Raw genomic sequence first — 23,691 nt, forward strand, 5'->3', positions numbered from 1 at the left:
ATGTACATGTATGACATTGTCGAAGGCTGTGTTGTCTGTTTTGTGAATTGCATTGTGGAGGATTGTAAGTATTTTATATTCGATTCTTTTTTCGACTGAAAGCCAATGTAGACTATTGAGGACTGGTGTAATGTGGTCAGATTTCTTTTTGCCAGTTAGGACTCTTGCTACGGCATTCTGTAAAATTTGAAGTGATTTTAAGGTCGCTTTGGGTAGGCCTAACAAGAGTGCATTGCAGTAGTCAATACTGGAGAAGATGAGAGACTGTAGGACGGTTCGGAAATCTTTGTGGTGAAGCATTGGTTTTAGGTGTTTGAGTATTTGGAGTTTGTAGAAACCTTCACTTGTCTTAGTTGAGATGTGTTTTTTGAAGGATACTTCACTATCAATCCAGAAGCCGAGGTCTTTTACGTTGTCTTTAAGTTGTATGTGGATGTTGTCTATCTGGAGGGATTGGATGGATTTGGGTCCTGGTTTTTTTCGTTCGATTAGGATGCATTCGATTAGGATGCAGTTACATTGGTAGGTAGACAGGAAAGATAGTGATGAACCACCTTGGCTAGCTCTGGCCAGACTTGTGTGCCCAATATGCCAGCACATCTGTGTCCATGTCCTCTATGGGGGTTGTGAGATAGCATGTTACAGAAATTTCTCCTGGGCTCTCCTTTGCTAGGATGGGCTGAGGGTCTCTTCCCAGTTACTTTAGCTATGTTCTGTGTCAGGAGAGATGATTTTTTTGTCGGCAACCTGGGTTTGCTATATTGAGGTGGGAGAGGAAGTGGTATCTAACAGGGTGCTGTGCATGCTTGCACTACTCTCTGAGATGGCCACTCTTTCCTGTGTTACTTTCTCAATGTGCATCTGGCTCTGCTTCTGGCGCTCCTGTTCATGCAGCCTAGCTACGAGCATCTCCTTCATAAATCTGTGATGCAAGGACTGGAAGGTGAGACTATCTTTCACCCATGGATCACAAAGTATGGAAAGCATTTATTTATTGTTTTCTCATAGAACTTAAAGTCTCACTTGCACCTGCTGCTGCAGAGAGTCCAGAAACCGCAACACCTTTGCTTCCATGACTTCTGCAAGTATCTTGCCTACGCCTTGTATATTCCTGTAAATAGTCCGTTGCAGTTTTTATTTACTGCTTTAATTCCTCCACCTCCTGCTCTTTGTATACTCCTCCTTGTTCGCCCTCCCTGTTCATTGTAATTTCTACCTTTAAAGTTACATTGTAAACCGGTATGATGTATGCATACTAATACCGGTATATAAAAGTTTTTAAATAAATAAATAAATAAATAAAATGTTAATGGAAAACTTATAATTTTTCCTCCAGAATATTTACTATAGAGATGACCCTGATCAGGATGGCACTTCTTAACTTCAGATCCTCCATGGCGTCCTTGAAGGGCGACAGGATTTCTACCAGCTTTGTCATCACTACTCAATCATGATGGCACAGGGGGGTGATCCATATCTCTGTTTCCAGATACAGATCTGCTGTATCTGGGGTGTCTGCTGCTTAATTAACCTCTGCAGCATTATATAGATGGAGTTCCAGTGGGTGCCAACATCTTGCTTCAGATGTTTATGAGGCATCCCAAATTTTTCCTGCTTCTCACGGAGAAGCTACCCATCCTTCACAGTTGAGGGAAATGCCCCATTATTTTTCTGCAACTCTCTATAAGGTCCTTCAGGAATAGATTCTTATGCTCCTTGGGCCCCAGCCCCAGGACATCCCTCACTACCAGGTGCAGCAAGTTTGCAATGCAATGGATCCTCTGAATGCCTCACATATTCCATGGCCCTTATCATATTTTTCCCACTCTGTCACAAAGAAACCTGCATGAAGACTCCTGCCTCTCTGGCCTTGTTGCCAACTCTCTAGCATCTTTCTTATAGCTGATACAATATTGCACAAGATATGAGACCTATCCATCACCTGTGTGTGCGCAGCTTAGCCCACCTGCACCTTGATGCCTGGTTTCCATTAGAGTTGCTGCCTGCCTCTGCTTCAGCCAGTTCCCAACAGTATATCATCATGGAGAGGTAAGTGTTTGTAGTATTCACATTATTCCAGATATCGCTGGTGACTTTCATGCTACTCCCCTTTGCCTTAGCCAGCTGCATCTGGATGCGACTATGGCGCTGGTTGTACATGGTGGGGATAACTTGCCTACTGTCTGTAGTCTTGGAGGGGATTTTGTAATTGGGGGCTAATTCAAGCAGCAGATGCTTAAAGCCCACATTCTCCACTACCTTCAGGGGCTGGTCATTCAGGGCAACCATTTCCCCAATGCTCCTCATCACTACTTTTGATGCTGCCTGCCTCTTGCCCCAGGACAGTGTTATGGAACTCAACCCCGTTTCCTCTAGGTGGGTTGCTGCTTTGGACGCATGGCAGGAGGCTACTGGCCTGCCACCTGACTGCTGGAAGGAGCTGTGGGATTAGCCTGGGGAAAAGTCTTCCCCTTTTAAACCCGTTCCTATGGCTTTTACTTTGACTGGCATAAGGTGTCCACAGGCTACCCTCCCCTGATGCCAATCTAGCAGGTGCTGCTTCCGCAGGTGATATAAGCATTTCTCAGATTGCTTCCCTTAACTGATATCCTTACTGCAGTGAATACATCAAATGGGTCCTCTCGCTCACTTTAGAAGTGCATCCTGATCAGAGGTGTCTTCTGTGTTCTCTTCTCTGTATCTTCAACATGCCTTCAGCAAGGTTGGCACATCTAACTATCACCAAAGACAGGGCGTTCTGTTGCCAGTCCATGTGTTTGGAATACCTTACCTGAAACACTACACTCCTTTTGTTGTACGAAAGACATGAAGAAAGCATTAAAAACTCACTTATTTTCTCAAGTTTGGGAAGCACCAGCATGAGCAGATTAATTTCATTCAGAGCTTGTATATCTCAGCGTTTCCTCATTAGACTCTGTTTGTTTTTTATTGTTTATTTTAACTATTATACATATGGAAACTTGTCATCCACTCTGAATGCAATATAGAAATGTGGAATACAAATCTTTTAAAATAAATACATAAACAAATAAATAAATAAATAAATGTTCAAAGGAGTTTGCACATAAAAGTAGCAATTTTCAATAGCCCATTTATGCATGTAAAACTCAGTTTTACATGTAGAAATCCTTTTGAAAATTACTTCTTAAGGCTTTTCTTCCTTACTTTGTCTATGGATAAAGTCCATGGTGAATTATGCCCTAATCTTCAGTGATATTGCACTTTTTCTTTAAACAAAAACCAAAAAGGCATAATTTTTGTTATCTCAGTAACCTTTCAGCTTTTAAGTACAATCAATTAATATTTTAAAAAAGCTAATTTGTATTGACAATACATTTAGAAATGCAATACTATGTTATGCTGCCTTATTAGCATTCTTGAATTCTGCTAAAAGTCGAAATGGTTTAGCTTCATATATTTATTTTCAGAAATAAAGTTCAACAAATAAGTTGTATACTAGCTGATATATTTTATTTGGCTATCACCTCCAACTTGTTTGTTGATTCTTATTTCTACATATTCAAGTGGACTAGCAAGGCAACCACAATACCTTGATTATGTATTTTCAGAAACTACTCCAAGACTAATGCCAGAAGAAGGAAGTATGTATTATCCAAGGGTGCAACACTACAGAGAGCTCCTGGACTCCTTGCCTATGGATGCATACACTCATGGTTGCATTTTACATCCAGAATTAACTGTAGATTCTATGATTCCAGCTTATGCCACCACTAGAATTCGCAGTATGTATATATTTTTGTGAAATGTATGCTTTTTTCCATACTTATCTTTTATTGTAAGTTTTTTAGCTCTTTATAACATAGTATCTTACAGGAGTGTGAAGGCCAAAAAATGTAATTTTGTTTCATTGGGTGGGGGTGGGGAAGTTCTCATTTCATTGGCTGCTTTTTTTTTTTTTTTGCTTTCATTATTTGTTTCAGCAAATAGTGCTCAGTATTTCTGAAAAGTGTGCCCTGTTTGCAGATAGTGCATGCTACTCAGAAATAATGTGCACTAAAAACAAGAGAAAAATGAAATGTTGCGATTTTTATTGTTGTTTCATTTAAAACATAAAATGAAACAACATAGACTATGCTGTTGAAATTGTCTATGTCATTTCAAATGAAAGCACATTGTAGTATTAGTCCTAAGCATGCTCAGAATCTGTGGACACCCCCCCAACCCCTCATCTCCACTGGAAGGCCATTTCAGTCCTTGTTATCTTCATTTATGATTCTTGCAAGCCTAGTATTAAATCCATCATCCAGGTCCTTCCAAGCTCTTATTACCAAATTTTGCAATACACCCACTAAAAATAGTGAGGCTGTTGGCCAAATGAATTGAGCCCTCTCTGGTTCGGATTTTAATCACGGTTCTTTCTTCAGATTAACTCAGCCTTCTTGGAAGTCCAATGCTGTTGTAGTACTACTCTTAGGGTGTGCAATCCTACCCAAATACCTTCTCGGAATTCTGATGTAGTCATACCACTGCTGTTTTGGGTCACAGCTGTTGCTCCATGTAGGTTATTGAAATACATTTTTACCATCCTCTTTGGTCTGCAGAAACTTGCTGGTTACCCTACACACAGACAATCCTTTGCTGTGCAGACATCATTTTGAAAGGGATCTCTGGCAGCAGTAGGGCCCATGGGAGGATGGGATGGTCTGAACAGATCTCTGGCAGCAAGCTCAGGATGAGAATAGAATTCCTCAGCCCTTCTGGATAGCAGTGTTTCTCAACCACTGATCCTTGAACTCACACTAGTCCCTGGCAGTGTTTCTGCTGATCTACAGAATGATGATGAGGATGTGGTTGGTGCAGTTAGTGTAGCTGGGCTTACAAAAGTTTTAGCTAAGCTCTTGGAGGAAAAGTCCATTAACTGCTATTAATCAAGCTGACTTAGAGAATAGCCACTGCTATTAATTGCATCAGTAGCATGGGATATTCTTAGTGTTTGGGTACTTGCCAGGTACTTGTAGCCTGGACTGGCCTCTGTTGGAAACAGGATACTGGGCTTTAGGGGTGTGCATTCGGATTGACCGCATTAGTAAAACGCAACTCATATTTTTTTTTTACTTAAAAAATTGATTCGACATAAACGATCGGATTTCCCACATATCGAACATAGATATGTTTGATATGTGGGAAATCGCGATTGTTGAGCCAAAATAAAAATATAAACCCCCTCACCCTCCTTAATCCCCCCCCCCCCGACTTACCACAACTCCCTGGTGATGGAGCGAGGAGTGAGGACGCCATTTCTGCAATCCTTGGCGAGAAGCATGTGACGTCGGCGGCACGTCGAGTGACGCCGGCGTCACGTGATTCCCGGCTCGTTCGCGCCGGACGGCTCGTTCGGCCCAAAAAGAACTTTTGGCCAGCTTGGGGGGGTCAGGAGGCCCCCCCAAGCTGGCCAAAAGTTCTTTTTGGGCCGAACGAGCCGTCCGGCGCGAACGAGCCGGGAATCACGTGGCGCCGCGTCACTCAGACGCGACGTCACGTGATTCCCGGCAAGTTCGCGCCGGACGGCTCGTTCGGCCCAAAAAGAACTTTTGGCCAGCTTGAGGGGGTCAGGAGGCCCCCCCCAAGCTGGCCAAAAGTTCTTTTTGGGCCGAACGAGCCGTCCGGCGCGAACTTGCCGGGAATCACGTGACGTCGGCGTCACGTGATTCCCGGCTCGTTCGCGCCGGACGGCTCGTTCGGCCCAAAAAAGAACTTTTGGCCAGCTTGAGGGGGTCAGGAGGCCCCCCCAAGCTGGCCAAAAGTTCTTTTTGGGCCGAACGAGCCGTCCGGCGCGAACGAGCCGGGAATCACGTGACGCCGCGTCACTCGACGTGCCACCGACGTCACATGCTTCTCGCCAAGGATTGCAGAAATGACGTCCTCACTCTTCGCTCCATCACCAGGGAGTTGTGGTAAGTCTGGGGGGGGGGATTAAGGAGGGGGAGGGGGTTTAAATTTTTTTTTTGCACATATGTACATATACCCAACTCATTGGATTTTTTTTATGTCCATATTGGCCGCAAGTGGGACCCCCTTTCGGACATAAAAAATATGAACATAAAATTTTGCTCTGCACATCCCTACTGGGCTTGATGGACCCTTGGTCTGACCCAGCATGGCAATTTCTTATGTTTCTTATGTTTCTTATTTTAAGATTGTAATGTTTATATCCATGCATTGTATCATATCCTTTCTTGTAGCTATAACTATTTGTGAAATTTGCTGCTGATTCAAAACTATTCAAAGTTGTTAAATCACAAGAGGATTGTGAGAAATTGCAAGACCTTGCGAGACTGGGAGACAGGGCATCCAAATGGTAGATTACATTAATGGACTTCTCCTCCAAGAACTTATCCAAACCTTTTTTGAACCCAGCTACACTAACTGCACTAACCACATCTTCTGGCAACAAATTCCAGAGCTTTATTGTGCATTGAGTGAAAAAGAATTTTCTCCGATTAGTCTTAAATGTGCTACTTGCTAACTTCATGGAATGCCCCCTAGTCCTTCTATTATTCGAAAGTGAAAATAGCCGAGTCACATCTACTCGTTCAAGACCTCTCATGATCTTAAAGACCTCTATCATATCCCCCTTCAGCCGTCTCTTCTCCAAGCTGAACAGCCCTAACCTCTTCAGCCTTTCCTCATAGGGAAGCTGTTCCATCCCCTTTATCATTTTGGTTGCCCTTCTTTGTACCTTCTCCATCACAACTATATTTTTTTTGAGATGCGGTGACCAGAATTGTACACAGTATTCAAGGTGTGGTCTCACCATGGAGCGATATAGAGGCATTATGACATTTTCCGTTTTATTAATCATTCCCTTCCTAATAATTCCTAACATTCTGTTTGCTTGTTTGACTGCTGCAGCACACTGAGCCGACGATTTTAAAGTATTATCCACTATGATGCCTAGATCTTTTTCCTGGGTGGTAGCTCCTAATATGGAACCTAACATCGGGTAACTACAGCAATGGTTATTTTTCCCTATATGCAACACCTTGCACTTGTCCACATTAAATTTCATCTGCCATTTGGATGCCCAATCTTCAAGTCTTGCAAGGTCCTCCTGTAATGTATCACAGTCTGCTTGTGATTTAACTACTCTGAATAATTTTGTATCATCCGCAAATTTGATAATCTCACTCGTCGTATTCCTTTCCAGATCATTTATATATAAATTGAAAAGCACCGGTCCAAGTACAGATCCCTGAGGCACTCCACTGTTTACCCTTTTCCACTGAGAAAATTGACCATTTAATCCTACTCTCTGTTTCCTGTCTTTTAACCAGCTTTTAATCCACGAAAGGACACCGCCTCCTATCCCATGACTTTTTAGTTTTCGTAGAAGCCTCTCATGAGGGACTTTGTCAAATGCCTTCTGAAAATCCAAATACACTACATCTACCAGTTCACCTTATCCACATGTTTATTAACCCCTTCAAAAAATGAAGCAGATTTGTTAGGCAAGACTGTACCTTGGTTAGGCAACATGGATTTACCTTGGGTAAATCCATGTTGACTATAGTCCATTAAATCATGTCTTTCTATATGTCAATAAGTTGAAGATTTACATTTTTGGGCCTTTTCTAAGGATATGGATGTCACATCTGGTAGTTTCTGGGTTCCTCTTGGTCTCTTTTTGATATTTCCTCCTCTCCTCCAACGTCTCTAGTCTAGGTGATAGAACAGCAGCATATCATAGGGAGTGGCAGAGGGAAGAAGGGAAATAAAAAATGATGCTCTAAAGACAAACTACAGCTCAAGCATGCAAAGCAAGACATTGGATTTTGAATCCAATTAAGTCTTTAGATTCTTAAATCCCAAATGGGCATCAAGTCAACTTCAGGTATGCATCCATGCATTTATTGAGAGCCTAGGAACTGAAAGACTTGAAACCCTTACAGAGGCAGCTGTGTTATCTGTCTACACTAAAAAAAGAAAAACAGGTGAAAACAGGTATACCCCCGACCACAGAATAGAAATGGAAATCAGAATCTAAAAAAGACAAAAAGATAAAGTTACAAAACACAGGACAGATTGTAGCTACAATAAGAATGATATTTACTTTGCGTATCAGCAGTATGTTTTTGTTCTATTCATACAGCATACAAACACGTCCAAAACACAAAAAAGACATACACACAATGAAAAAGGATAGTAGCTGAGCAGTGGATATATAGGAGTGAATTTTAAAGACATTGCTTGCATTAAAAGGCCCATGTTCGGAGTTAGCTGCTGTGCGGCTTGGCTAGTTAGCTGATTAGACATAAGCTGTTAACTTTAAGATAGCCGGGTATATTCAGCGGTGTGACCACTGAATGTATTCTGCTAGTTAGCCAGATATGTTTATCCGGCTAACTAGCTGAGCCAAACGGTAGCTGAAAATAGATCCTCAAGTCTTTGGAGAAAAAGTTTGTTTAGAAATTTTTTATATTGCTGTTTAAAACTATCTTGTAGTCCACTATCTTTCACTATTTTCTTCCAGGAATAGAGTTATTATTGTGAAGCCTACAAGAAATGTTCTCATCTCATATTTCATACTTGCATATCCATGAAATTTAAGTACTTATCTTAATAATCTCTTCTGCCTGTGTCAGAAGTCAGTAGATCTTATCAGTATAAATGAAAGTATCATATCTCCTTTCCAAGACAACCCATAGCATCTTCTCTTTTCCCCATGCCCGCTACATTTCAGTTGCTTTGATAGTTTTTACATAAACAGCTACTTCTCCCCTTTGTCTGCCATCCCATTCCTACCTGAACACATTATAGCCCATTATGACCATATTCCAGATTTAGAGCCTGAGATGTCATTTCTGCCATTCACTCTACCTGCATTTTTTTAAAATAAAGGATGATGTTTGTTGTAAGAAAAAGCATAGGATATCTTTGAGCTATGGTAAGTAAGGACCAATAGACATAGTTCTTTAATGAATAACTCTGCTGTTGTGGCCAGTGATGATGCTGAATAGTACAAAATCACTCACATATATACCAAAACAACCCCAGTAGTATACTCTTTTTAACAGGTAATTTGTAGGACCTTCATGACCTCAGCTTGCCAATGACAACAAGCCGTATCGACCTCTGGTCCAACTTTATTTTAATTTAATTATTATGCTCACGCGGAGTCAAACATACTTTTTTTTTGTAATATTTTACATTTTTCCTAAAAAGTCATGAAAAATCCACGGCGCAGGGAGATCTTGTACAAAATCACACCACAATGTAAACCTTAGTAATGAGAATAATTGTGAACATTACATAAAGTGTTCTCTAGAAATGCTCTTATCTCATATTATACTTGCAAATCAATGAAATTGAAGTATTTATCTTAATAATCAGGATTTCCAATGTTGAGGATCCTGTTAACTGATGGTGTGGGATCATAACATATTCATAAATGAAGCCATTTATGAATGCTGTGTTCCCACACCATCGGTTAATGGAATCTTCGATGTTAGAAATCCTGATTATTAAGATAAATATTTCTATGGTGCCAGTTGAATATCTGGGTGTGGTCAGCAGCTGTCAATCAGCTGGTTATCATTTTATTTGACTAAAAAGTTAGCCGACTGACAGGGTGATTCATCAAAATGCATTATGGCATTAACGCACGCAATAATGCCATAATGCATGCGAGAATACAATTATCTCATGGTGCAAATACAAATTTTTTGAAGGGGCAGGACTGGGGAAGGGATTGTGTGGGATTAATTAAAATGAGCGACAATATCACATTGTGTGATAGCATGCATTGCACTATCATACGGTTTTAACACCAGAAATAACTATACCTAGTTTAGGGGCCAGTTTTACATGCAGAGTGAGATGTATGAAAATTTAATGTCATTTGGAGTGAGGAAAGTCTCACAAAGATGAGATTTCTATTATGTTCTCTTGCCAGCAAAAATGCAGGGTGGGTCTGCGAAAGCCGGCAGCCTTCGCACCACCATGGTGTTTTCGCTGCCGGCTTTCGCACCCAATAGCACCACCATGAAAAGTGGTGCTTTTGGGCGTGCTACTGGAGATGATAACATTACTAACCTTATCGCCGCCAGCGAAGACACTGCCAAGTCCGCATCCACGCCACCCTGACTCCTCCCCTCGCTACCCCAACTCTTCCCTCAGCATGCTATCGCACGCAAAAAGGGCCTTTCGCATGCGATAGAGGCTTATCGCACGCGATAAGCCTTTGAAAATGACCCCCTTAGTCAGCAAAATGCAGATTTTCAGCATTATCCATCTGAAAAGTGTAGGACTGCTATTCAGCTGTCCTAAACTTAGCTGGATAATTCTGTCTGGCTAACTATAATATAGCCGAATATATTCAGTGGCACTACTGATTATTGAATATTGTAGGCAAGTTAGCTGAATAAGCTTATCCAGTTAACTTGTGCAGCTAGATAGCAGTTGAACATCATCAGCTCCAGGGTTGAGGTGGTCCAGAGAAGGGGGTACCAAACTTCTAGGAAGTCTGCACCAAGGTCCATATGAGATGAAACTTAAAGATCTAATATATATGTGCTAGAGAAGAGAAGACAAAGGAGACATGAGATACACTCCAATACCTGAAAAGTAATAAAAATGCACAAGAATTACACTTTTTTTTGGGTTTTTTTTTTTAAGAAAAAATTCTAGAACAAGGGGGATCATGCTATAAGAATCGAAGGGGACAGACTTTGGAGCAATGACATGAAATATTTTTTCAAGCCAAGGGTGGTGGTTGCTAAAACTGTAATATTTCAAGATATGCATAGAGGATCCTTAATTACAAAAAACCAAAGAGATTCTGGATGTATGATGTAGTGGTATGTATTTAAAGTGCTCTGTTCAAATGATTGAACACATTTTGGGGCTGACAGAATGAATGGCAAAGTAAGTAATATGAAATTTAGAAGTCTTAATGCAAAATGCAGGCAACCACATAGCCAGGTCTATCTAGCGGGCCGGGATAATAGAATTAACTGCTCTGATAGAATTAACAGGCAGATGGATGTGTCTGACAGGCTGTGGTTGCTCACATGATTGGATCTGTCTGGAATCTGAACATTCCTCTTTGATAGGTGCAGCAGGTTGATGGTGGCAGGATACCATCTGGAAAGGCCACAGGAACTTCAGAAACCAGATGTCTGGGCAAGAGCTATGCTGGAAATCTTAGCTATTTAGTTTACTATAAACTTTTGGGGAGATCTTGAGGCCAATGTATTACTCTGCAGCCAGCTGTGTGGGAATGAGTCAAGACCATGAGAAGTATTTTTTGCAATCTTAGCTCTTTGAAATATTATGAAGATAAGATTGGCAGCATTTACTTTGCAATAAAGTCTAAAAGAAATTGTGAACTTTTATCATAAGAAAACAGTTAAGTTTTGCAGAAAATTGCTGAATTGCATGATTTTTTGCATGTAAGTTTGTTGTATATATCAAGGGGAGCTGTGCTGAGAACAGGGAATACCCCTTCAGGAGCAGTGCAGGCCCATATGGCTGGATCTGGGATTATCTTCTGCCTAGCCAGCCCCCCTCTCCCACAAGTTGGGATCTTGGGTTCTGGGAACCAGCAGAACTTGGTTTCGGTGACTGTACTTACTAAAAGATGGAGCAAGCTGGACTAGAGTGGTACAAGGCTGGAAGCTTGGAACAGGCTGGGATGAACAGTTCAAGGCTGGAGGCTGGAAACAGGCTGGGCTGGTTTGGAGTTCAGCTGGGTAGGCATGAGCAAGGTTGGGCTGGGCTAGAGCAAGATGGAGCTGGGCTGGAGCAAGGCTGGTTTTTGGGGCAAGCCCAGGACAAAGACCTAGATAAGGTACAGATGCAGTCCAGGTCCAGACAACAAAATGGCAAGACAGGGACTGGGACAGGACACGACAAAACCAGACAAGGACAGGACTAGGCAAGGCAGACAGGGCTGGACAAGACAACACTGAACAAGGAACACTAAGTCCCAAAGGCAGGATAGGAGAAGGCCTGAAGGCTACTAGACATGGGAAGGCCTGAGTAGGCCACAGAGGAATCAAAGAACAGAAGGCCTGAAGGCCACAAGGAAAGGAAGGGAGACAGAGGCAAGGTCAAGGAGCAAAGAGTAACTCTATGAAAGAGCAAGGTGGTTCCTGCAAGGCTGGGCTAAATTTGTCTGAAGCTTGGGTGTGGCGCGAGTAGTGAGGGGGAGCTTTATTAATTTTGGTTTTGAAACTTGCTGAGGCCCCCCAGTGGAGAAGGAGACCACAGACAGAGTTGAGTAGCCAGTGAGGAGACAGCTCGGGCAGCTGGGGGCAGAGTTCACTGGAGACCTATGTTGGTGGGGAGCTGTCACAGCAGACCGGAACAGGACACGGTGAGGCTGCACGGCAGGTGAGACCATGACAGTGTGAAAATCACTAACAAACTCTTTTGTATGATTCTTCGGCTCATTGGCCATTTTGCATACATTTTGCAAATGCTTTTGCAAACACAAAATTATGTGTGAAAAAACAGCAAATAACAAAGGTAGACATTTAGAAAAGTGATTACATGATTTAGTTGCTGTTTATGCATGTGTTATCATGTTTGCAAAGGTATTTGGCCTCCTTATTTGCTCTTCTACCTAAGAAGGTTGAGTACAAAGGAGGAAGACAAGGACTGTCTTGGATAAGAAATGATATCTTACAAGCAATCTAGCACATCTGGGATATATTTTTTTTTTTTTTAGCAGTGTGGAAAGGTATAACTAGAGACACTGGATAGGCCAATTGGTCTTCATCTACTGTCATCTACTTTGAGGTCAATATTCAAAGCTTTTGTGTATATAACCTTTCATATCTTGTGCACAAAAATCAAACTTAGAACATTTTCCCCCACCTATGGCATACATTTTGTATGCACAACTTTTCGTGCACACAAAATTTATCCAGACAAAACAGGGCATCAATAGAGGAAGGCATTCCAGGGGCGGGGCTAAACTTTAGTCAGTAAACACAAATATTGAGTGCTCTCTTGGTTCAAGTTACACGCACAAGTCTGGTTGGAAAAATAGCAGGCCTAACTTTGCCTGTAAAGTTACGTGTGCAACTTTATCCAAGTATATTCAGTGGGAGATGTGTGTAAGTTTCACTGAGTATCCAGGAGAAGTTACATGCACCACATATGGACCTTTGTGTTACTATGTTACTGCGTCTACATTCAAGTCAATGGTAATTTTCTGAAAAAAAAAAATGATACCAGATTGGAGTCAGCAGCAGGTCCAATTTTCATTCCAACTGCAATGAAGAAAAAGAAACACGTTCAGTAAGGTTCCAGGATGGTGACCTGGCATGACCTAGTGGAAAATCATCAAATTAATTGGCTGATGCAGTAAGGTGCGTCCAGCCTAGTACATGGGTTTACTTGCAGTTAAGCGTGCATTTTGTGAGCGCAATAATAGTGTCCGACGCAGCAGTGAGATTAGAGTGTCTATAATGTGTGCCCTAACAAACCTGTACCAGCTAGCGCCCATTGCATTTAAATTCCATATTATTTAAGACATTAGCGATTACCGCTCCGTGCAGGAAAGTGCGCCCAAAGGGGGCACCCAATGCACATTTTTTTAATATGGGAAAATTAACTCCAGTTCTGGAGGTGGAGAAAAGTTTACTCACAGTCAGGGAGTCATGAGAAATATAAAAATTGTGGTCCTCTGTATTGCGATAAATGTAGAGTAGAGATGTTTATAGAAATTAGTATAAGATTTAGTTATTTGTGGTTAGAACACAAAATAAAAAAAATTATATAGGGAGTAGTGAAGTGGAGCATGATTAGCTAAAGGACACCTTAAAAAAAATCATGGGGGATTGCTTTCCTTTTGGTATTTAACATGGATTGCATATTTCTGTAACTTCATGTAAACAATGCACTTTCATTAGGAACCTGCAGTTTAGACAACCATGCACCAGCTTTTGAGCACGAGAAGTGCATATTTCTCCTTAGCACGCTTTTTTTTTGTACGCTGCTCCACTTTCTCTCTCATTTATGTATTGCATCGGGTGCACAGGGGATGTGGATGCGCAAGTGTTAGGGAAATGGGCACACACCATTTTTTGCACGCGTCTTATTGCAATGGCCTGCAAGTGTTCAGAAGTTCTATAAAAATAACAGCAATGCCTTTGAGGCTAAAACTTAGCATCCCAGGAGAAATACAGTATCTTTATGAATAAGACTGGCAAATGAAGTAGTGCAAATGAACATTAATTAATCTGAATATGCTTGGTAAATTTTGCTATGTTCCATTAATCTTAGGGAGGGCAATTTTAAAAGGGACATCTGCAGGGCTTTACACACAGAAATGACCCTTTAGAAAACCACGCAGCTGACACGTGCATAAAATTACTTTTATGTACATAGGGGGACAGGCATGCCAGGGGGTGAAGTCTGCATGGTTTGGGACTTCTGCATATACGTTTTGATTTAAAAAAATATGTGCATAAATTATCTCGGCAAAGCTATGCCTACCAAATAGCAGATGTAATTATGTGCACAGAATTTTTCTGCGATAATTTTCAAGTGGACTTATGCATATAAGTTCATTTTGAAGATTATTGTAACTTATGTGCTTATATACTACTTCACTTATGTGCAATGTTACTTAATTGTCCCCTACATGCTTATATTAAAGAGAGATCTTGTAATTAGAGTATGTATAATGTAGCTGCCTGTAATAAGAAATTTGACATATAATTAATCCTGGATACTTATAGAATCAATCTGAGCAGTGTTTGTTGCTAAAACTGAACTTCACTAGGGCTTCCTGAGAGCTTTTAACTTGATAGTCTAGGACAGTGGTATTCACTTCCAGTCCTTGAGGGCTGCACACGCAGGACCGGTGCAAGAGGTTTAGGAACTCTAGGTACCTTCTGCCTTGAGGCCGCCCTCCCCCCCCCTGTCATGCCGCCACCCCCAGTCTTGGCCTTGATCACGCTGGGCCGCGAGCAGCTGAAACTCTACTCCTCCTCCTTGCTGCCATTCGTGGCTGGCGGCCCCACAAGGCTTGCAACCCGTAACGGTCGACGCCCTAGGCCCAGGCCTAGTTTGCCTGGTGGTTCCACTGGTCCTGTGCACACAGGTTAGGTTTTCAGGATATCCCTAATAAGTAGGCACATGGTAGGTTTGCATGCATAGTATCTCAGTTGTATGCAAGTCTGTCTCATGTATATTCATTAGGGATATCCTGAAAACCGGAACCATTGGCAGACCTCAGAATGGACGTGAGTACCACTGGTTTAAGAGCACTGAAATAACTCTCTGCTCTTGTCTTATGACCTATAATTGTATCTTTCCCAGAAATGGGATGATGATAGTTCATTTAATGTCAAAATTTAATCACGGAGCAACGTCTTACTCATTTATTAAACAATGTAATGCCTGCACATGCCAAGTGTTGGGGAGGGCACAATAAAGCATACAGAAAAATCAGAACAGTACAATACATAAGTAGACCAATCACAACAAACTATGACTGCTAGGACAGCCACCAATTAATCAGCAGGTGCCGTAAAGATGGAGACGAAAGGAACACATAGCAGTACATATGACTTCTAAAAATAATCCTGATGCCTAATAGCCACTAAGACATTTGTATTAACTGGGTTCTCTGTGCAATAGAGATCTCTACAGGGAGATAAGTAACTAGTATTTGGCTTAGAAGCAATGCTTACTGCTGTCCTTTATATGTTTCTCATCATTAGATCAAATTGGCAACACAGAATCTGAACTGAAGAAACTTGCCCAGGAGAATCCGGATCTGCAGGATGCTTACATAGCTAAACAGAAACGCCTTAAAGTAAGTAAACAAGCCAAACAAATCACATCAGACTGACCTATGGATCACTGCTTCTGTCCAATGCGTTGTTTAGTAACCCTCTTGCCCCCAGCATCTTGTGACAGGCTTCCTGCTCTTTCCATACGCTATATACATTTTTGCTCCTTGTATCCTTTTTTGTGGACAATTTTGTAACATTGCACATAAATTAGCTGGCAAATATGCACATAAGTTACACTAATTTTCAAAGTGGACTTAGGCGCATAAGTCAACTTTGAAAATTATCCCAAGACCACACACTAACACAGTTGTACCTGCTATTTTGTGTGGGTAGTTATGCCGAGAGAATTTACATGTATACTTTTTAAAATCAGAAAGTATGCAGGTTAAGTCCCAATCCTACCCAGACTCCAGGCCCTGGAATGCCTCTCCTCTAGGTGCATAAAATATGTGCATACAGGATATACGCCAGTGAAACTGTGTAATCTTTTACATGCATGTGAAACCCACAGTTTTCTAAAGGCCATGTGCGTAAAGCACTGCCTGAACCACAGAAGTCTCTTGTTTTATCAAACTCTCATCTTTCACCCAAATTTCCCCTCAATGATTTTTTAAAACACTTCTTTTATTGTTCCCAAATTCCTAAACTTTTCCATGCAAAAAGACACTTTTTCTAGGCCAGCTTAGTGATGCTTACATTTGGCTTCACTAATGCCTGTAATATCTGACATTGCATTCATAGCATCTCTTTTCTCTTTATCTAAGTCTACTTTTTCTTTCATATATAACTTTAGAGTCTACATCACACATGCATTCACACTACATATACTTACAGTCAAAATACTATCATACGATTGCAATGCATAATCATATGTCCATATGGGATGGGGTGTCCAATTCTCCCTCTTAGTTGGAGAAGTTGCCCATTAGTGGAATCTATTTATTTATTTATTTTTCTATACCGACATTCGATCTGAGATATCACATCGGTTTAGTTTCAGGTACTGTATGGCAGCAGTAGCCTCAACAGGTCACCTTGCCAGTAGTGAGAGTCAGAGGTCTCCATCCAGACCCTGCCCCTATGTGTGAGGTCTGTGTAATGAGATGTGATAATGTGGTGTACCTCTTCCCATTGACACAGGAGTTGAGTTGATGTTCAGCCTTAGCACAGGGCTAAAGGAACAGGTATCTCCATTTCTTGGGTCTTACCTCTCCATAATGAAAGCCTGGCGAGAAGAGGAAGAGTTCAGAAAGAAAAGGTTCTGAGATGCCACAGAGTTTGAAAGAATCTGAAGAGCCCCTTAAAGAAAAGGATTCCAGAGATTGTTGGATGAGTGTTCCAAGGAGTCCTAAGAGAAAGGCTGCCTGGAAAAAATCCACAGGGTCGACTGATCAAGCAAATCTGCCAGAAGCTCATCTGAGAGAAGAGAGAAATGAACTGAGAGGATGTACAGGACCCAAAAGATACTGAAAGGGCCCAGGGTGGAAAGGTACCTGTTCCGAAGAGCTTAACTTTGCGGGAAGGAGTGTGTGAAAGAGACGGGGTTGTATATTTGGAGTGTTTCAGTTTGTTTAGATTTTGTTTTCCTGCTTTCAGTTTAGTAAAGATTTTTGTTTTGAACATCAGAACTTGAGGAAAGAGTTAATTTTTGTCATGACTGACTGGGAGCACAGAAGAGAACCAGAGTGAAGGAAAACTCTAAGGGCCTTGAAGAGACTTTCTTTCTGTGCAGGAACCCCCAAGACATCATGGGGCCTTGCATGTTCTGTGCCCCCTTGCCCAAGAGCTGACCAGGACAGGAGCTAGAAATGACTCATCTATTCAGAGAGCGAGCATAACTCCATGGGACTATGTATTCATATTACTGTATCAATATTAAAATATACATACAGTACTGTGATACTATACAGCTGCACCAATAAGCATGTTTCACTCCAAGAACTCATGGCAGTAGGTAGCACTGCTATACACCCATATTTGTATCACAAATACAGAAGATATGAGTGTTAGGGATGTGAATCGTTTTAGGACGATTAAAATTATCGTCCGATAATTTTAATATCGTCTTAAACCGTTATGGAACACAATACAATACAGATTCTAACGATTTATCGTTATAAATCGTTAGAATCGTGAGCCGGCACACTAAAACCCCCTAAAACCCACCCCCGACCCTTTAAATTAAATCCCCCACCCTCCCGAACCCCCCCCCAAATAACTTAAATAACCTGCGGGTCCAGCGGCGGTCCGGAACGGCAGCGGTCCGGAACGGGCTCCTGCTCTGAATCTTGTCGTCTTCAGCCGGCGCCATTTTCCAAAATGGCGCCGAAAAATGGCGGCGGCCATAGACGAAAAAGATTGGACAGCAGGAGGTCCTTCCGGACCCCCGCTGGACTTTTGGCAAGTCTCGTGGGGGTCAGGAGGCCCCCCACAAGCTGGCCAAAAGTTCCTGGAGGTCCAGCGGGGGTCAGGGAGCGATTTCCCGCCGCGAATCGTTTTCGTACGGAAAATGGCGCCGGCAGGAGATCGACTGCAGGAGGTCGTTCAGCGAGGCGCCGGAACCCTCGCTGAACGACCTCCTGCAGTCGATCTCCTGCCGGCGCCATTTTCCGTACGAAAACGATTCGCGGCGGGAAATCGCTCCCTGACCCCCGCTGGACCTCCAGGAACTTTTGGCCAGCTTGTGGGGGGCCTCCTGACCCCCACGAGACTTGCCAAAAGTCCAGCGGGGGTCCGGAAGGACCTCCTGCCGTCCAATCTTTTTCGTCTATGGCCGCCGCCATTTTTCGGCGCCATTTTGGAAAATGGCGCCGGCTGAAGACGACAAGATTCAGAGCAGGAGCCCGTTCCGGACCGCTGCCGTTCCGGACCGCCGCTGGACCCGCAGGTTATTTAAGTTATTTGGGGGGGGGGTTTGGGAGGGTGGGGGATTTAATTTAAAGGGTCGGGGGTGGGTTTTAGGGGGTTTTAATGTGCCGGTTTTTCGATTTTTCGATTTTTCGATTTTTCACGATTTTTCACGATTTTTCACGATATTTTACCCCCCCAAACGGCAACAATACGATTCCCTCCCCCTCCCAGCCGAAATCGATCGTTAAGACGATCGAGGACACGATTCACATCCCTAATGAGTGTACCCATACAATATATCATTCCCATCCTCTCTTTATACCTCACTAACACAACCACTTACTTCACTTGTAGCCTTTCTTACATACACATCACAACCTGTTTCATACAGATAGTGACACAAACCCTAGACAGAGTATATAACATAAGTAGAACTTTTATTCACAGAACGTAAAGACAAAGCAATTAGAAAACTATGGTGAGGGAGCAGGGGATGGGATGTTCTTGGTGCCCTCCCTTTCTCTCTGGCCTCTGCTGGTGCAGAAAGGCCTCTTCTGATTTGAAAACGTAGCTGCAACTGCTGAGGATCTACAAAATTAGAGTTATGTTTTTTTTTTCTGAGTATGTGCTTAATTTTATTTGTTGAAGTCATGCAATATATTTTCTCCCAGAAATTGTTCTAAGTCCTGAATTTGAGAGAGTTGAGTTCTTGTTGAATGGAGAGTCTACAGAATGAAACCATTTCAAAACATTTTAATTTTGTGAAGTAAGACCATTTCAAGAAAATAGCTGATTCTGTAGTAAACTGGATACATAGTTTACAATAAGCATATCCATTGTCACTGACAACTACTCAGAATGAATTTGCCCTCTTGTCTTGCTTTGTAAGGTAATATGAAGTTCTAGTATAATTTCCATGCCATTAATCATAATCTGAAAATGCTAAAAATATTGTTTTCTGTGTTTTGATCAAACTGTATAATTAGAAAATAACCCATATTTCTTTAGTCTAAGTTGCTGGATCATGACAATGTCAAGTACTTGAAGAAAATACTTGATGAACTGGAAAGGGTTCTGGATCAGGTCGAGACTGAATTGCAGTTAAGAAATGAGGAGACACCAGGTATGTGTTTCTCTAAGCTGTATGCATAGATCCACATCTGCTAAGAGGCGGTTTTTTGGCACTTTTAGTACTACATTTATTTTGATTCATACACAGCAAATCGAACACAGCATGCAATACCTAATTATTGGCACCAAGCCCAACTAAAAAAAAACTGTTCCAAGCTGCACAAATGAATAACGGTACAGGCTTTATCTAGTGATAGCAATGGTGGTGGGGAAAGGGTGAGAAAATGCCAAATGATTCTCTTTTCCTTTTCACATTCCCATTAAATACCAGGGGGGGAAAGGAAAACTGATGGCAAGATTCAGAAACTTTAATTATAACAGGTTAGAAAGACACTAGACCCTTTCCCCTTCCTATAAGAAAGGTTTAGCAAAATGAAAACCTTGGGGCCAGTATTCAGCCGCGGAGAGGCTTGTTAAGTTAGCCGGATATACACGGCATGTATTTTAAACATAGCTGCGTAAGTTTTGACTTATCTGGTTAAGTGGCAACAAATATCCAGCTAAATAGCACTGTGTTGACTTATCCAGCTAAATAAGATAACTGGATAAGTAAATGTGCTACATAGGCAGATAAGTAAGATAGATGGATAACTAGCATTTTGAAGACGTATCCAGCTATTTTACTTATGTAGCACTTTTTAGACAGCCAGCTTAAGTAAAAAATTATCCAGAGAAGTGGACTTTCTATTATGCAAGCATATTTCTGTTCTGAATTTTAATCACTTATATGATGAAATTTAACTCGCTTATTTTCCTTAGAACTTGTCAGCTTTTACATGTAAACTGTCAAATTTTGTAACATGTGCACATGAAGGAAATTACCAGTTAAACCAATTAGTTCACTAATTTTCCCTCTATCACCAGGGGGTCATCAAGACCCCCTGGTTTTTCAGCCTGCACTCCCCCCAATTTACCCAAACCCCTCACCCAGTCAGTATTTGCCTATAAAGAATTATATTCTGACTTACACCTGATAATTAGCAGGTGTAAATCTGTGCAGGTAACAGTTGTATGTGCGTCATGTTTGCAGGTTTTAAAACAGCACCTTATACACGTAAATGTTGGCCCCCATCCTGGAATGACCCTGGCCTGCTCCTAGTCTGCTTCTTTATTACATGAGCAAATGTAGTCATGTACCATTACTTGCACGTGTATGTTTGAGGTTTATAAAATAGAAGTTATGCAAATATGTATGTGCATGTGCTCATTTTTATGCATGCAACTCTTTTAAAATTCACCTTTAAGTTTGTACCTAGGCCAATGGAGGGAATAGTGACTTGCCCAAAGCCATAAGGAGTAACAGCAGGATCTGAACTCTGGCTTCACTGATTTATAGCCCACTATTCCAATCACTAAGCTACTTCTCCACTCTGGAAAAGGGAGTGATGTGGGAGGTGATCAAATTTGCAAATTACATAAAATTATTCAAAGTAGAATATGAGCTGATTGTGAGCAATTAGAAGAGGAGCTAATAAGACTGGAGAATTGAGCATCTATGTGGCAGATGAAATTTAATGTTGACAAGTGCAAAATGATGCATATAAGGAAGAATAATCCAAACTATAGTTATACAATGCTAGGTTCCATATCGTGTCACCATCCAGGAAAATGATCTGAGAATCATTGTGGACATAATTTAAAATCCTTGGTCCAGTGTGCAGCAGTGGCCAAAAAGCAAATATAAATTTTAGTATTATTAGGAAAGAAATGGAAAATAAAATAGAGGCTATCATAATGCCTCTGTATCGAACCATGGTGTGACTGCACCTTGAGTATTGTATGCCGTTCTGGTTGGCCCAGAACCGCATACAAGAAAAGGTACAGAGAAGGGCAACCAAATGATAAAGGGGATGGAACAGCTCCCCTATGAGGAAAGGCTAAACAGATTAGTAGGGATGTGCAGAGCAAAATTTTATGTTCATATTTTTTATGTCCGAAAGGGGGTCCCACTTGCGGCCAATATGGACATAAAAAAAATCCAATGAGTTGGGTATATGTACATATGTGCAAAAAAAAAATTTAAACCCCCTCACCCTCCTTAATCCCCCCCCCAGACTTACCACAACTCCCTGGTGATCGAGCGAGGAGTGAGGACGTCATTTCTGCAATCCTTGGCGAGAAGCATGTGACGTCGGTGGCACGTCGAGTGACGCGGCGGGAATCACGTGACACCGCGTCTGAGTGACGCGGCGCCACGTGATTCCCGGCTCGTTCGCGCCGGACGGCTCGTTCGGCCCAAAAAGAACTTTTGGCCAGCTTGGGGGGGCCTCCTGACCCCCCCAAGCTGGCCAAAAGTTCTTTTTGGGCCGAACGAGCCGTCCGGCGCGAACAAGCCGGGAATCACGTGACGCCGGCGTCACTCGACGTGCCGCCGACGTCACATGCTTCTCGCCAAGGATTGCAGAAATGGCGTCCTTACTCCGCTCCATCACCAGGGAGTTGTGGTAAGTCGGGGGGGGGGGGGATTAAGGAGGGTGAGGGGGTTTATATTTTTATTTTGGCTCAACAATCGCGATTTCCCACATATCGAACATATCTATGTTCGATATGTGGGAAATCCGATCGTTTATGTCGAATCAATTTTTTAAGTAAAAAAAAAAAATGAGTTGCGTTTCACTAATGCGGTCAATCCGAATGCACACCCCTACAGATTAGGGCTCTTCAGCTTGGAGAAGAAACAGCTGAGAGGAGATATGATAGAGGCCAGAGGTAGAATGAGTAAACAGTAAATGGTTATTTACCCTTTCCAACAGAACTAGGACTAGGAGTTCCTCCATAAAACTAGTAGGTAGCATATTTAAAACAAATTGGAAAAAGTATTTGTTCACGCTGTGCACAATTAAACTATGAAATTTGTTGCCAGAGGATGTGATGAAAGCAGTTAGCATAGCTAGGTTTAAAAAGGGTTAATGAAGTTCCTGGAGCAAAAGTCAATAAATCATTATGTAACTCCCTGCTTTACCAGGTACATAAAATGATAGGAGGGTTCCCTTATGAAGGGAGCATCTCACTCCCAAATTTATTTAGTGGGTTCACATTAATAAGTCATGCAGATGAGGAAATGGACCCGGATAGAGACAGGAGTGGCCGCACCTATCTAGACTGGACAGGGACACCTTTCAACATCTTCCCCTCTATGAACTCCGGTCCATGTCCTATTGCTTCGTGCTGGCACTGTAAAAACATTAATCAGTCACACCGGTTTTGAAGAAACTCAACTCTTAACTTTATTTCTGGTTCATAAAGCCAGTCACTATTTACAGAATTATGATGAGGTAGACAATTAAAATACTGAATACTCAGAATTAATGGGATACAACAGTCAGATCAAAATCCTTCAACAAGTACAATACACTGCACTTCCAGGATGGGAGTAAGCAACTGACCACTTCTACCCAAGAACTTCCTTCTCAACACCTCACTTACAGGAATATAAGGTTTAATTCCACACCATACCATTTCTCACCTCCCCAGTGGTTACAATATTTCCCTTCCTCTCTCTGCCACTTCTAATCATGGAACAGGGATTCACTACCTTTACGTTTCTTTTATCCTCCATGCCAAAATTCACATCATGCATTTTTCACTCTCAGGATCTGCTCACAACTCCTTGGTCAACCATTTTCCCATTCAGGTTCCACACTACTCCCTTCCAGTAGCAAGTAGGTTCCCCGGCATCCTCCACATCTTGGGCCTCTTAGGGCACTCTTCATTTCAGAATCATCCCAGACTCCCTTCCTCCGGGCCACTTTCCTCAAAGGGAGGAACCCCTCATCGTCTGGTCATTTCCTCAGGTGGAGGAAAATCTCCCTACTTCACAGCGTTGGGCTTCTCCCCTTAAGGGGAAGAGCCCCTGCAGGTCCCCACTCCCTAACTGGGAGGGTCCCTGGGCTTACCATCTCACAGGATGGCTCTT

General features: G+C 42.1%; 1 protein-coding gene across 1 annotated transcript in view; it reads left to right on the forward strand.

Moving 5' to 3' along the window:
* Positions 1-23,691, forward strand: part of GDAP1 (ganglioside induced differentiation associated protein 1) — a 52,510-nt gene that overhangs the window by 10,107 nt on the left and 18,712 nt on the right. The window contains exons 3-5 of the mRNA XM_029591500.1: positions 3,591-3,764; positions 15,720-15,814; positions 19,653-19,767. Coding sequence (XP_029447360.1) covers positions 3,591-3,764; positions 15,720-15,814; positions 19,653-19,767 — 384 coding nt within the window. The remainder of the gene's footprint in view (positions 1-3,590; positions 3,765-15,719; positions 15,815-19,652; positions 19,768-23,691) is intronic.

The sequence above is a fragment of the Rhinatrema bivittatum genome, chromosome 2, assembly GCF_901001135.1.
Source record: "Rhinatrema bivittatum chromosome 2, aRhiBiv1.1, whole genome shotgun sequence".
Taxonomy (NCBI): domain Eukaryota; kingdom Metazoa; phylum Chordata; class Amphibia; order Gymnophiona; family Rhinatrematidae; genus Rhinatrema; species Rhinatrema bivittatum.